The 15,872-nt window shown below is 35.7% G+C and overlaps 1 protein-coding gene across 1 annotated transcript in view; it reads right to left on the reverse strand.

Annotated features, from left to right (window-relative positions):
• The window catches only part of LOC122675636 (ELL-associated factor 2-like), a 41,370-nt gene that overhangs the window by 12,412 nt on the left and 13,086 nt on the right, over positions 1-15,872 (reverse strand). The window contains exons 3-5 of the mRNA XM_043874608.1: positions 10,201-10,337; positions 8,310-8,455; positions 954-1,211 (exon numbers count right to left, since the gene is read on the reverse strand). Of these exons, the coding sequence (XP_043730543.1) occupies positions 954-1,211; positions 8,310-8,455; positions 10,201-10,337 (541 nt within the window). The remainder of the gene's footprint in view (positions 1-953; positions 1,212-8,309; positions 8,456-10,200; positions 10,338-15,872) is intronic.

Consider the following 15,872-nt stretch of genomic DNA (forward strand, 5'->3'; position numbering starts at 1 on the left):
CTAAATGTCCATCAAGAGATCAATGGATAAAGAAGATGTGGTACATATTTACAATGGAATACTACTCAGTCATGAAAAAGAACAAAATAATGCCATTTGCAGCAACACAGATGCAACTAGAGATTATCATACTAATTGAAATAAGTCCAAATAAGAGAGACAAATACCACACAATATCACTTACATGTGGAATCTAAAAGATGACATGAATGGACCTATCTATGAAACAGAAACAGGTACTTTGTCAATGCTAGTATTATGTGATAAGCAAAATAAACAAGATAAGAGCCCTCTTGGAACTTATAAGAGAATAAATCCAATAACATATAAATTTATAAATGACAATTGATATAAAGAAGATACTGCTCTGAAGGTCTATAACAAGGGGATTTGATCTTGTCAGAAGAGACTTAAGAAAGACTTTCTTGATCAAGTAAATCCTGAAATATAATCTAGAGAATAAATTATCTACATGGAAAGAAAGATATATTTCTAGCTGAACAGACAGTTAGTGTAAGTCCCTGAGGAAGGTAGGTAGTTAGGACTTCTGTGTCTAGAGCTGAGGGGTGCAGGTGAGAGATGCAAATTTACAAGTTATATGTAAACAAGTATTGATTGCAAGAGAAATATAGAACTTATCTGAGGAAAGATTATAGAATAAAAAGAAAAACGGACCTAGAATTAAGCTTTGAGAAACTTGAGCTGTAATGACTGAGTAGAAGATTATAAACCAGCAAAGAAAAAATAGAAAAGTATCTTGAAAGAAAAGAGAAAAGCCAATAAGACAGTATGTCACAGAACTTAAAGAAAATGACTAACTTAATAAGAAGGTAATGGTGATTTCTATTAAATTAATAAAAAAGAAGCCATTCTATTTAAATTTTAGATCATAATCAGTGTGGTTCCATTGTGAATTCTTACTTTTCCAATTACTCATGCTTATGTATACTTACTTAAAGTATTCATCAGAAGGCCACTGTTGTCATGATGTTTATTCTGACCAGACACTATCTCAGGAATCCTGTACTGTGGCATGATAGACATGGTAGGATGTTCTGAGATATAGTTCTCTGGATCAGGAGAGGATTTGCACTCTTCATCTTCTGAATCACTGGAACTATCCTCACTGCTTGAAGATGATGGACTTTTAGAATCTGATGAACTATCACAACTACTCATCTGGTCCATTAGACTAGCTTCTGCTTTCAGTTCTGAAAATTAAACAGAATTTAACAGTTAGGTCAAATAAATAATGTTAACTATAAATATTAAACAAACATAATAAAATTTGAATGTGTCAGTTTCTAATGAACTTGATGAGGAATAAATAAATGTATACATTCACAGCAGTTTATGCATTTTATTTAAAAAGCTCCTCTACTAGTACAAAATGAAAAGTAAAACCCTACTTCCTACCCCATCCTCAAGTTCTTTTAATCCTACTCTCCAGGAATAATCATTCCTAACAGTTTCTTGTCACCATATATGTTTTAAAATTCTGCTTGGAAACTGGCATTTTAGATTTTGACACCCAATTCACCTGTTGTTAAAGCTTGAGTGTGGTCTTTGTTACCACCCAACCAAGAGTTATTTTCTGAAGGGGTAGGTTATAAGATGTCCTGACTATGCTATTCCTCCTTTCGTCTTTTCTGAGGTCTCTAACCAGATTACCTTCCTCTTTTCATCTTTCAGAGTTCTCCCTTGGTTGTCTTTTGCATTATTTCCTGGGTGTATAGTTTTACTTTGTGGGAAAAATCAGAAACAGATAAGTCTATGTCATCTTGTCCCACAATACATTTTAAAAGACTGAATTTATACAGAATATGTTCTCTACCAAAACAAAATAAAATTTAAAATTTATAAATGGAACCTAGATAATCTTCAAATATTTGAGACATAAATGCTCTTCTGAAAAACCCATGGTTCAAGGAAGAAATAAAAAAGATTTTAGAAAATACTTCTAATGGAAAGAAAATGAAACCACAATTTATCAAAATCTGTGGAATAAAAATAAAGTACATTTTGGAGAAAAATTTAAGACATTTAATGATTATGTTGGAGGAAAAGGAGGTTTCAATTAAGTGAACTAAGCTGTACTTAAGCTAGAGAAAGAAGAGCAAAATTAAACAAGCAGAAGGAAAAAAAAAAAAAGAGCAAAAAACAAGAAAGACAACCAAAACAGTGAAAATAAATGGAACAAAAATTGATTGCTTTAGATAAATAATGTTGATAAAACTCAGCTGGGTTTATAAAGAAAAAAAGATACTAAACATGAATTAGAGAAGGAAATAGCAACCCACTCCAGTATTCTTGCCTTAAGAAATCTCATGGACAGAGGAGCCTGGCAGGCAACAGTTCATAGGGTAGTGAGAGTCAGACATGCCTTAGTGACTAAACCACCACTACCAAACATGAATTACTAATATAAGGAGTCAAAGAGGTGACAGCACTACAGATCTTACAGCATTAAAAGAATAGCAAGGAATATTGCGAACTACGTTATGCCCATGCTGCTGCTAAGTCGCTTTAGTCGTGTCCGACTCTGTGCGACCCCATAGATGGCAGCCCACCAGGCTCCCCCGTCCCTGGGATTCTCCAGGCAAGAACGGGGGAGTGGGTTGCCATTTCCTTCTCCAATGCATGAAAGTGAAAAGTGAAAGTGAAGTTGCTCAGCCGTGTCTGACTCGTAGCGACCCCATGGACTGCAGCCTACCAGGCTCCTCCATCCATGGGATTTTCCAGGCAAGAGTACCGGCAGTAAATTAGATTAAATGGATCAATTCCTTAAAAGGCACAAACTACTAAGGTTCACTCAAGAAGAAACAGCCTGAATATCCCTAAAAATTAGGTTGTAGTTATAACCTTCCCCACACCCTGCACACAAAAAATCTCCAGTGACAGAAGACTTCACTAGTGAATTATACTGGTTATTTAAGGGAGAAATAATAGGAGCCTGATGCAAATTCTTCTGTATAATTAAGAAGGAAGGAATACTTTCCAATTCATTCCTTAGGGACAGAATTACTGATACAGAAATTCAACAGAGACATTACCAAACCAAACTCCCAATATCCTTTATGAACCTGGTCACAAAACTTTTAAGCAAAATTTTAGTAAATCAAATTTAATAATATATACCAGTGGTTTTCAACCAGCTACGATTTTCTCACGTAGGAAGACATCTGGCAATGTTTGAAAACATTTTTGGTTGTCACAATGGGGGGCAAGTGGTGATACTAGCATCTACTGGGTAGAAGCTAGAGAGGCTGCTAAGTACTTTACAATACACAAGTCAGCGCCTGACAAAGAACCATCCAATTCCAAATGCTAATATTGCTGAGGTTGAGAAGTGCTAATATTTAAAAGGACAATATATAATGACTAAGTGGGGTTTTCCAAGGAATACAAACTTTTAAAAATCAATCCATATAGTTCACTATGTTAAAAACTGAAAAATAAAAGCCATCTCAAAATAGCAGAAATTTCAACAGTAGTTCTTGACCAAAAAAAGAATAAAAACTTTCAGCATAATAGAAATAGAAATTTAAAAAAAAAAAAAGAAAAAGAAATAGAAATTAACCTGATGAAGGACATCTAGAAAGAACTTACAGCTGAAATCATACATAATTGTAAAGAACTGAAATCACATGTAACTGTAAAGGACTGAATATTTCCTAGCATCAGAAACAAGAGGTTTTCCACTTTGACCACATCTAGTCAGTGTTGAATTGAAGGTTCTACTTGGTACAATAAGTTGTGAAAAAGAAATAAGAACCATCAGATTGGAAAGGGAGAGGTAAAATTATCATTATTCACAGATAACTTGACTGTAAATATAGAAAATCTTAAGGTACCTTCAAAAAAGGCTCAAGAATAGTGAGTTTAGCAAGGTTAAATATAACAAGGACAATATACAAAAATCGGTTTCATTCCAATCCCAAAGAAAGACAATGCCAAAGAATGTTTAAACTACCACAGAACTGCCCTCATTTCACATGCTAGCAAAGTAATGCTCAAAATTCTCCAAGCTTGGCTTCAACAGTACATGAACCAAGAACTTCCAGATATTCAAGCTGGATTTAGAAAAGGCAGAGGAACCAGAGACCAAACTTCCAACATTTGTTGGATCATAGAAAAAGCAAGAGGATTCCAGAAAAATATCTACTTCTGTTTCACCGACTACGCTAAAGCCTTTGAATGTGTGGATCATGACAAACTGAGGAAAATTCTTCAAGAGATGGGAATACTAGGCCACTTTACCTGCCACCTAAGAAACCTGTTTGCAGGTCAAGAAGCAACAGTTAGAACCAGAAATAGAACAACAGACTGGTTCCAAATTGGGAAAGGAGTACATCAAGGTTGTATATGGTCACCCTGCTTATTTAACTTATATGCAGAGTACATCATGCAAAATGCCAGGCTGGATGAAGAAGAAGCTGGAATCAAGACTGCAGGGAGAAATATCAATAACCTCAAATATGCAGATGATACCACCCTTACGGCAGAAAGTGAAGAGGCACTAAAGAGTCTCCTGATGAAAGTAAAACAGAGGAGTGAAAAAGCTGGCTTAAAATTCAACATTCAAAAAACTAAGATCATGGCATCTGGTCCCATCACTTCATAGCAAATAGATGGGAAGACAATGGAAACACTGGGAAACTTTATTTTGGGGGGCTCCAAAATCACTGCAGATGGTGACTGCAGCCATGAAATTAAAAGACAGTTGCTCCTTGGAAGAAAAGCTATGAAAAAACTAGACAGCATATTAAAAAGCAGAGACATCACTTTGCCAACAAAGGTCCATCTAGTCGAAGGTATGGTTTTTCCAGTAGTCATGTATGGATGTGAGTGTTGGACCATAAAGAAGGCTGAGCGTTGAAGAATTGATGCTCTTGAACCGTGGTGGTGGTGTTGTTCAGATGCCCAGTTGTGTCAGACTCTTTGCAATCCCATGAACTGCAACACACCAGGCCTTGCTGTTCCTCACCATCTCCTGAAGTTTGCCCAAGTTCATGTCCATTGCATTGGTGACACTTACCAACCACATCATCCTCTGAAGCCCTCTTCTCCTTCCCCTCAATTTTTCCCAGTATCAGGGACTTCTCCAGTGAGTCAGCTGTTCATATCAGATGACCAAAATACTGCAGCTTCAGCTTCAGCATCAGTCCTTCCAATGAGTATTCAGGATTGATTTCCCTCAAGATTGACTGCTTTGGTATCCTTGCAATCCAAGGGGCTCTCAGGAGTCTTCTCTAGCACCATAGTTCGAAGGCATCAATTCTTTGGCGTTCTGCCTTCTTTACGGCCCAAATCTCACAACTGTACATGACCACTGGGAAGACAATAGCCTTGACTATACGGACCTTTGTTGGTAGAGTAATGTCTCTGCTTTTCAACATACCGTCTAGGTTTGTCATAGCCTTCCTGCCAAGAAGAAACTTTCCTCTGATTTAATGGCTGCAGTCTCCATCCACAGTGATTTTAGAGCCCAAGAAGAGGAAATCTGTCACGATATGTCCACCTTTTCCACTTCTATTTGCCATGAAGTAATGTGGCCAGATGCCATGATCATACTTTTTTTTAATATTTAGTTTTAAGCCGGCTCTGTCTCTCTCCTCCTTGACCCTCATCAAGAGGCTCTTTAGTTCCTCTTTGCTTTCTGCCATTAGAGTGGTATCATCCACATATCTGAAGTTGTTGATGTTTCTCCCACCTATCTTGATTCCAGCTTGTAACTCATCCAGCCTGGATGTTGTGCTCAGTGTATAGGTTAAACAAACAGAATGACAGCAGACAGCCCTGTTGTACTCCTTTCTCAATCTTAAACCAATCAGTTGTTCCATACAGGGTTCTAACTGTTGCTTCTTGACCCGCATATAGGTTTCTTAGGAGACAGGTAAGATGGTCTGGTATTCCCATCTCTTTAAGAGCTTTCCATAGTTTTTAATAATCCACACAGTCAAAGGCTTTAGCGTAGTCCATGAAACAGATATAGATGTTTTTCTGGAATCCCCTTGCTTTCTCTATGACCCAGTGAATGTTGGCAATTTGATATCTGGTTCTGCTGCCTTTTCTAAACCCAGCTTGGACATCTGGAAGTTCTTGGTTCATGTAATTCTGAAGCATAGCATGCAGGACTTTAAGCATGACCTTACTAGCATGGGAGATGAGTGCAACTGTCCAATGGTTAGCACATTCTTTAGTACTATCCTTCTTGGGAATTTGAATGAGGACTGACCTTTTTCAGTCCTGTGGCCACTGTGGGGTCTTCTAGATTTACTGACATATTGAATGCAACACCCTGATGGCATCATCCTTTAGGGTTTTAAATAGCTCTACTGGAATCCCGTCACATCCACTAGCTTTATGAACAATAGTGCTTCCTAAGATTCACTTGACTTTGCACTCTAGAATATCTGGCTCTGGGTGACTGACCACACCATCATAGTAATCTGGTTCTTTAAGATCTTTTTTGTACAGTTCTTCATGTATTCTTTCCATCTCTTCTTGATCTCTTCAGTATCTACTAGTTTTCTACCATTTCTGCCTTATTGTGCCCATGAAGCCTTCTTGTCTCCCCGTGCTATTCTTTGGAACTCTGTGTTTAGTTGGATGTACCTTTTCCTTTCTCCTTTGCTTTTTGCTTCTCTTCTTTCTTCAGCTATTTGTAAAGATATCCTCAGATAACCACTTTGCCTTCTTGCTTTTCTTTTTCTTTAGGATGGTTCTGTTTGCTGCCTCCTGTACAATATTACAGACCTCTGTCCATAGTTCTTCAGGCATACTGTTAACTAGATTGAATCCCTTGAATCTATTCATTACTTCCAGCACATATTTCACTTCTACATATTTACTCAAGATAAAACATTTGTCTTTTCAAAGACTTATATGTGATATTCATAACAGTTTTATTTGTAAAAACCAAAAACTAGAAACAATTCAAATGTCCATCTTGAAGTTGAGCAGATAAGCAAATTGTTGTCCATTCATAAAAAGACCACTACTCAGCAGTAAAAAAGGATTGAACTACTGATACATGCTTCAATAATGGATGATTATCAAAATAATTATGCTTAGTGCAAAAATATAGACATAAAAAAAGAGAACATACTATATGATTCCACTGATATAAATGTCTAAAATAAATTAATGATAGTGACATAAAGCAGATCAATACTTACCTAGGAATGGATGGGGTGGGGAGGACTGGCAGAGCGGTATTACAAATGACCGGGCGGGAACGTTTTAGAGTGATAAATAAGTTCATTATCCTGGTTGTGGCTGTAACTTCAGGATGTACAAATATCAAAACCTAACAGACTGTAGTTTAAATACCTGAAGATTTTGTGTCAGATATACCTCAATAAAGCTGTTAAAACATGTACAAACACACGCACAAGTGATACTACATGGCTTCTGAGCCTGTGTAATTAAAAAGATAAAGATTTCACCTCTCTCCATGCTGTCCTTTCTCCTTTCACTCTGTTTCTCAACACTTATTCTTGGAACCTAGCCACTAGGTTGTGAGGAAACCTAGGTCACCTGGAAAGGTTATGTGTACTCTAATCATTATAGCAACAACAGTTCTGAGATTATATTTTCCTTATTGTTTGTAAAGTGAACACTAATATAATAGGGATCTAATACTATACTGGGCTTAGAAGGGGGTAAGTGGAAACAGACAGTGATATATAAGTTATGAAGGCTAAGTGTAGAAGCAAATAAACTTTAGTGATCAGGATCTTGCTCCTACCACATTTAATTACAGTAACACAAACACCCAAACTGCAGCTAGAAAAGAAATAGATATATAAGTTTCCTTACTTTCAAAGGGACTGTGCTTCCCTAGAAACACCTTCCTGCTGAGAAGTGAGCAGCAATTCAGAAGAACTTGCCTGCTGCTTTGGCTTCCTACATCTCCTCACTTCACTATTGGTTTGGCGACATCTTAGACATCTATAGTCTGGCTATACATAAAAAAACTTCAACAGGAAGATGCTGTGAAGACCTGAATTTGAATCATAACTGTCAAAGAGAAGAAAACTCCAATTACACATATTTAAACTTGGTCCCTGAATAACAAATAATAAATACTTGTTCCTCTGAATAATAAAAAATGTAAATTCTGTTATATATAGGCTCATGTACATAAAATCATTAAACTACATTCTTCCTCTAGAAAAACCCATAATTTAAAAAATGCTTTTAGAATTGTATGGTTAGTTTGCTTGTCAATTAAAATGAAAGATTTCACTTAACATTTATTAATAATTTATTGTAAAGGGACATTACATATGCATAGATTTTACCTCTTTCAATATCATCCATCGGAGATGCTGGGGACATCTTGTCTTCGGATGGAGAATGTTTTATAAGATTGGGAGTCCTAGCTGAATTTCGCATTTGTTGCTGCTGCTGTTCTATTTGATACCTAATTTTACTACTTCCTTCAAACCTGCCATTAAGAATAGCAAAAGGTCAAAACCAGTATGATGATTGCAATATAACAACAATTTCAACTTACAAAGCTGCTAAAACTGACAGCTTGTTCTTTATTCTAGAGATCTTTAAAATGACATTCAAAGATTAAAGCATTAACTTAATTCATTATATAACAAATGTTTATTGAGCCCTGTTATATACATGGCATACACACAGGTTCACTGAAGGCTACAAATATGAATAAAAACAAAACCATCGCTCCAAACTGAAGAGATAAGACATACACAAATGACTGAAATAAAATGAAATTATACGTAAATATACAAGAGGTACAATATATTCCCTAAATTTTGAAACTTTCACCCTGTTAAATCACTCCCATATTTTTCATTTATAACATTAAGACATGTTACTAAAGAAGATTCGTATACTCTCCTTTCAATACTTTTAAGAAAAGAGTATGTATAAATAACACAGTTATGCTTGACTTTCCTGCTCCCATTTCCAGTCACCAAATCCTGTTAGTTCTTCCTTCACAAACTATTTGGAACTTCACTTTTCTCTTCATTCCTACTCTCAAGAATCATGGTTTATGCATTTTTCTGTTTCCCACATGGTTTCATTTAAATTGATTTGCTTGGTATATTTACATTTCAAAACAAGAATGTAAGCATGTCGATCCCTGGTTAAAAAATTTTAATACAGTATATAACCACCGCCAATAAGACACTGCCCTAATTTCATAGTGAATATTGAAAGCATTAGCTCACCTAACTCTAGCTTCTTCCAGCCTCATTCCCCATTTCTAATATTGGTACACAAGCAAAGAAACAAATTTCTGCTCTATTCAAGCAAATCTTATTCATGGGTTCCAAATAAGTCAGATAAATTCCTACCTTGTTTACGTCCTCATGTTCTCTCTGATAATTAAATCAGTATTTTCTAAACTTTTCCACCAAAAAAAATCATCTGAGAGGAGAGGATAATTTAAAAAAAAAAGCTTCCTAGGCTCCTTCCCTGATCAGTTGAGTTCGGGAACTCATATGTTTAACAAACACACAATGGTAATTCTTATCAGCAAATATGTTTGAGGAAAACAGTCCTAAATCTTATCCTCCTCTTAAGGTACATCAGTAAGAGCCCTGTTAATGCTCTGGTGAACCATAACTTCTCCCTTCTTTTAATTCCTAGAATAAGTTTTGTCTATACTATTAATATTTTTATGACTTTTAGGGCACAGCCCTTTATGCTCATGCTAATTAATCTACTGGCTATTCCCCCCCAAAATCTGAGATGGCTATACTCTCTTACTGACTTTTTAAATGCAATTACATGTTATCCAATTAAAATGTAGAAGTTTTGAGGTTACTATTTGTATTGGAAATTCTCCCTTTTCTTGCTTCATGTTTTCTAGGTGCTTGATAAAATTTTACTAATGATAATGATATTATTTGGAGAGTACATGATGACTCCTTTCAGTCCAGTTCTACAAACATATCTACAATAGAATAAAGATATAACTACATATAAGAAAACCTTTAGAAACAAAAGAAGCTTTTATATATCATAGGGAGAAATGGTAAAAGCATCTGGCTAAAGGATCTTCATCAAATTTAAACTTGCAAAAAAAATCAGAACATCTTGCACCACACAGAAAAATCCTTATATAATAATGTGACTTAATCCAATAACTTTATTCATTGACATTTTCTTAGCAATTTATGTGTTGATAAAATATTTCTTTCATTAACCACATACCTTGTTTTTTTTACAGTGATGTTGCTGCTGAGTTTTTCTAGACGACATTCCCCAGTATCATGGTTAATAATCAAAATGCATTCTTTTAAGTAAGGTTTCTTTGAACCTTTGAAAACAGTTACTGGTGCAGTTGAACCCTGTTTAAAAAGTTTATTATTATTACTTGAAATTTATTATAGAAATTCAGTTGAAAGAGACTGAGATCTTCACTTCCCTGGTACCTCAGCTGGTAAAGAATCCGCCTGCAATGTGGAAGACCTGGGTTTGATCCCTGGGTTGGGAAGATCCCCTGGAAAAGGGAACAGCCCCACTCCAGTATTCTGGCCTGGAGAATTCCATGGACTGTATAGTCCATGGGGTTGCAGAGTCAGACATGACTGAGTGACTTTCACTTGAGATCTTCTGTCTTTCTCAATCTATAGTGTACTTCAAGTCACCTAAGTTAACTACCTAAATTTACTACTCTGGCAATAAGGACTATAGTAAAAAAACACAGATGAAGAGAGACTGAGATCTCAAAATTGCTGTCTTGAGGAAAGAGACTAGAGGAAGTAGTTGCGCTAAGCCAGTAAAGATTTGTTCATAAATCTTTGTTGATTTGGTCTACAACAGGCCATTGGGGTTCAATTCTAATACAGCCAATATACTTTACAATAAGGGGACAAAAGTTCTGAATTATATTCCCTACCCCTCCTCTTCTTCCTTCTTTAATTTGTCAAGTCTGAAATCTTATTAAAGAGGTGCTCCACTATGCAGATTAAGTAAAATGAATGTATCAAGAAACATGTTACATTAAACCCACTGATTAATTTTAGCACCCTTAAAAGTGGGCCAAGCAGACATTATATGCCTCGTGATGTAATATAAAAGAAAATACAAGGCACAATCTACAAAGCATTTTTGCCTGAAGAAAAAAAAAAAGCCTTACAAACAATCTAACTCTAATCAAGCTTTTAAAAATAACTACCAGCTTATAGGAAACATGAGGAGAGAGAAACAAGATACATAATACCAGACAGAAGTTATTTGAAATCCAGAATGTGGGTACATACTCTAGGACAATTAATCTGGTTTCTCCAGCAAACTGATGTCATAATAGAGGTCAGGGAATTTTACAGAATAAAAGAGGCATAAGAAACATAATATCAGAATGCAATATAGGAATATAAAATAGGTAAACAATAAGGACCTACTCTATAGCAAAGGGAAATATGCTCAATATCTTATAATAACTTATAATGGAAAATAATCTGAAAATATAGATAGATATGTATAATTGAATCACTTTGATATATACTTGAATTAACACAACCTTGTAAATTAATGAAACCTCAATAAATAAATGAATACATAAATATGCTATATAAGGATTTTACATGGATTCCTAGGGAGAAAAGCTGAAAAAAGACATTTTTGAAAGCATCATGAAAATATAAATATGGACCAGGTCTTTAATTAATTTTATGGTAAGTGATGGTTGGCATGGTCCTTAAGTGAAAATAAAAATATCCTTATCAGTTAAGGATGTATACATAAGCATTTGTGAATATCTGGGATTGTTTTTAAAATGTGACAGGAAAAAGAAGTAGTAGACGACTATATTAAAAACAGCAAAATGGTGATAATTCTTGAAACTCAATAAGTATATAGGAGTTCATTATACTATTCTATTTTCCATAATAAAAGGTTAGAGAACCCTGGCTCACTCCTAATAACCCACATTTACCGACATGCTCCTCTTCTATCCTTTGTTCCCACTTTCCTCAACCCTGAAGGAATTTTATGTTTCTCATTCTCTTATTTTATCCCACATATATGTATCCCTAAACAATATATTGTTATAATTGCTTGGTTTTGAACTTTATAGAAGTACATTGAATTTTTACAGCACTAATTATAATAATTTTGTTGAACACAATAGTAATATTAGATCAAGTTAGAACAAGGTGACTTCTAAAAATCTGCAGTCCCACGGACTGGAGCCCACCAGGCTCCTCTGTCTATGGAATTTTCCAGGCAAGAAGACTGGAGCAGGTTGCCATTTTCTACTCCAGGGGATGTTCTCCACCCAGGGATTGAACTCCTGCATCGTAGGCAGATTCTTTACCACTAGCTGCATTGTAGGTAGATTCTTTACCACCAGGGTTACCTGGAAAGCCCCCATAAAAGACTAAAGTGAAGTGCTGCTCAGTCCTGTCAGACTCTTTGGGACCCCATGGACTGTAGCCTGCCAGGCTCCTCTGTCAATGGGATTCTCCAGGCAAGAATAGTGGAGTGGGTAGCCATTCCCTTCTCCAGGGGACCTTTCTGACCTAGGGATCACACCCAGGTCTCCTGCGTGCAGGCAGACTCTTTACCATCTGAGCCACCAGAAAGGTTGAAAGGGCCTATCATATTTTAAAAGTTAATAATTATCAGAGATTGTACCCATGACCACAAGGAGGAGCATGAGATAAATTTTGTAATTGAGGCTGCCATACAAAAGGGATAGATTAGAGACATCTGAGAAGTTGGGACAGAACATGATGAAGCCAAAAGAAAGAAACAAATTTTTCTAAGACAAAATCATCTATGGGAAGTTAAGCATGCACAGCACATAGAAGAGGACACATCTGGAGGGGCCTATAAGAAAGAGTAAGATGTGGATCACTCAGGAGAAGCCCTGGTAAGGTACAGAGCCAGAAGCATGATCTTAACAAATATACCTACTTGGCTGGTAAATACATTTTTTAGATGTCTTCACTGAAAACAAGTGAGTAAAATACCCCCAAATAGCAACCCAAGGGCCCCATGTTACATTTAAGAGAGTCATGCAATATATTATCCTTAAAAATACTTGTATTCTTACTTAGAATATAAAACATTTAAAAATACAATACTTTGTTACTCTGAGTTTCTGAAGAAGGAAGACTGATTAGAATTTTTTTTTATTGCTCCAAGCATTTACAGTACCAAGATTTGTACAGGTACTCAAAGAATGTTCATATAAATAATATGAACATTTTTTATTATAAATAAAAGCTAAACAGGTTGTTCACAATCCCTATGCCTGCCTTCTATACTCTGAACAATTTTTAAAAAAATATTTATTTATTTATTCGGCTGTGTTGGGCCTTAGCCATGGCACGCAGGTTCAGTTACCCAGTAACATCTGGGATCCTAGATCCCTGACCAGGGATCAAACCCACGTCCCCCGCATTGCAAGGCAGATTCTCAACCAACAGATCACCAGGAAGACTGCAAACAAGTCTTTTAATTAAATTTTTTTTACTCATTAAATTGAGCACCACTCTTATTTCAAACTTCAATTTCTGACCTTATTTCAGGTCCCAAGAAAGGGGTATTAAGGTTCCAGGAAACTCCTAAGCATATGAACTCTCTTTGCTTCTGAATAACTGCTGAACACATCCTACTACCTCATGTTTCTGCTATAACCCGACTTCAGAATGCAATTATCAGCTCACCTAGATTACTGCTATCCTCCTTCCTTCTTTCCTTCTAGTTTTGTTTTCCATCTGCTGACAGGCAAATCTGAGCATGTTGGATTGTGAATGAAAGGAAAGGAAAGGAATCAGTAATGGAGTGCAAGAGCACAATAGTACTCCCAAAGTAACACAACGGAAAACAAAGAAAAAAAGAAAAAAGAAGAGATGCTTCATAAAACTATTAAAGAACAAAAAGAGAAAACAAATAAAAATAACTAATATATATATATATACACTATAACATGATAGAAATAAAAATCAAGGATATCAACTTTGAACTAAATGTGGATAGAATTCTCCTAATAGAAAGTACAAATTAGGTTTAAGACTGAAACACAGAATATTCCATTAATAAAAGGTATACTTAAAAATGTAAGTAAATAAAAGTAAGAGATACTAAGATTCCATGAACATGCAAATAAAAAGAAAGCAAAGGTGGCAAAATTAATATTAAACAAGGTGGTATTTAAGCTTAAAAATCACAAAAACAAGGTTAAAATGTTTATTATACAATGATAAAAGATATACTTCATTTGAAAGTATAATTGTAATAGGACATTAAAATAGGGCTCTAGTCCTAAAATAAGCTAAAGCCCAAAGAATGTGGTGGGCTACTTTGTTAACTGAGCTATGTAAACTTAAAGCAAAGAAACAGGCTATATTCATCTTGGAAGGGACTTTGACCAACAGGGTCATCTAAAGTGTCATGTAGCCATCAGATATATGGAACTCTCACATGTCCAGGGTTTGAGAGCTAGAGTTGTTGAGCAACCACTAGACACACATTCATTGCATAATATGACATGTAGCTGGAAGTTTCCTGTGGGCTATTTCACTGAAGCCTACAAAAGTACTTCACAAGATAACACTAAACATATCCCAGACTTGGACAGCACCAGTGACAAATCATTTGCAGTCAAGTATCTCTTTTCCTTTCAAAATTCAACATTTTGAAATTTTATAGCAGCCAACCATAGAGAGTTTTTTGTAAAAATGAGAGGCTTGTAAATGCCCAATGCTGACTCCCTTAAGAGTGTTCATTTTCATTCATTTCTTCTATTTGATACTATCAAAGAAAACCTAGAAAAATGAAAACGAGAAAATTCACCCTATCAAAGAACCACCAGAACCTTAAGGTATTCTTAAAAGAATAACAAAAGTTCTATTTTATGGAATGCCTCCAAGCTTCTAGGCATTTTCACCAAGATGATGAAAATAAGTTGATAAAGAAAATAGGAGAATCTATATGCCTCAAACTAATAATCAATACATTTCTACAAACACCCACAAAATTAAGAAAAGTGAAGAAACGTAAAGCTCCTACCTAGTTAAAGTTCTTTAATGAAGGGGGAAAGTGAAAGTGAAAGGGATTCGTGTTTGACTCTTTGTGACTCCATAGACTATACAGTCCATGGAATTCTCCAGACCAGAATACTGGAGTGGGTAGTCTTTCCCTTTTTCAGGGGATCTTCCCGACCCAGGAATTGAACTGGGGTCTCCTGCATTGCAGGCAGATTCTTTACCAACTGAACTATCAGGGAAGCCCAATGAAGGAGGAAAACTCCACAAAATTTGAGAATATAATTTCTAGTCTTATTCACAATTGTTTACACACTGTATGCCCTGGAGGGAAAAAAAAAACAACTGCTTTTAGCAAACAGTAATTTTAAAAATTCTTTTCCATTCCAGCTATGTGAGAGTCACAGTACAGGATAAAATTCAAATTCTTTTGCATTACACAATACGCCCTTCTTTATCTGATTCCTAAATATCTTTCCATCTTCCACTATGTCCTTATAGGCACCCTTTCTTACCTAGCCATAGTGGCCTATATGTAGTTCTTCAAGTGTAACAGACTTTTTTGTTGCTTTGTTGTAGCCCATATCTTTCTTTTCTCTGCCTAGAGGTCCTTCTCTTTCTTTCACCTGGGTAATTTCAACTCATCTTCCAAGACAGCATTCCCAATGTCTCCTTTCCCTCTCCAGGCTGAATGATCTCTCCTTTGTACTCCCATAATATTCTGTGTATACCTTTATGATAGTCCTTACATTATGAAAATTTAATCAATTATCTCCTATCTTTCTCATTAAACGGTAATATTTTTAAGGACACCTACCACATCTAGTCTACCTCTGTATTTTTCTTTTTTGGCTGTGCTGTATACTATGTGGGAAAAAAACCACCTGA

Source organism: Cervus elaphus, chromosome 19 (genome assembly GCF_910594005.1).
Source record: "Cervus elaphus chromosome 19, mCerEla1.1, whole genome shotgun sequence".
Taxonomy (NCBI): Eukaryota; Metazoa; Chordata; class Mammalia; order Artiodactyla; family Cervidae; genus Cervus; species Cervus elaphus.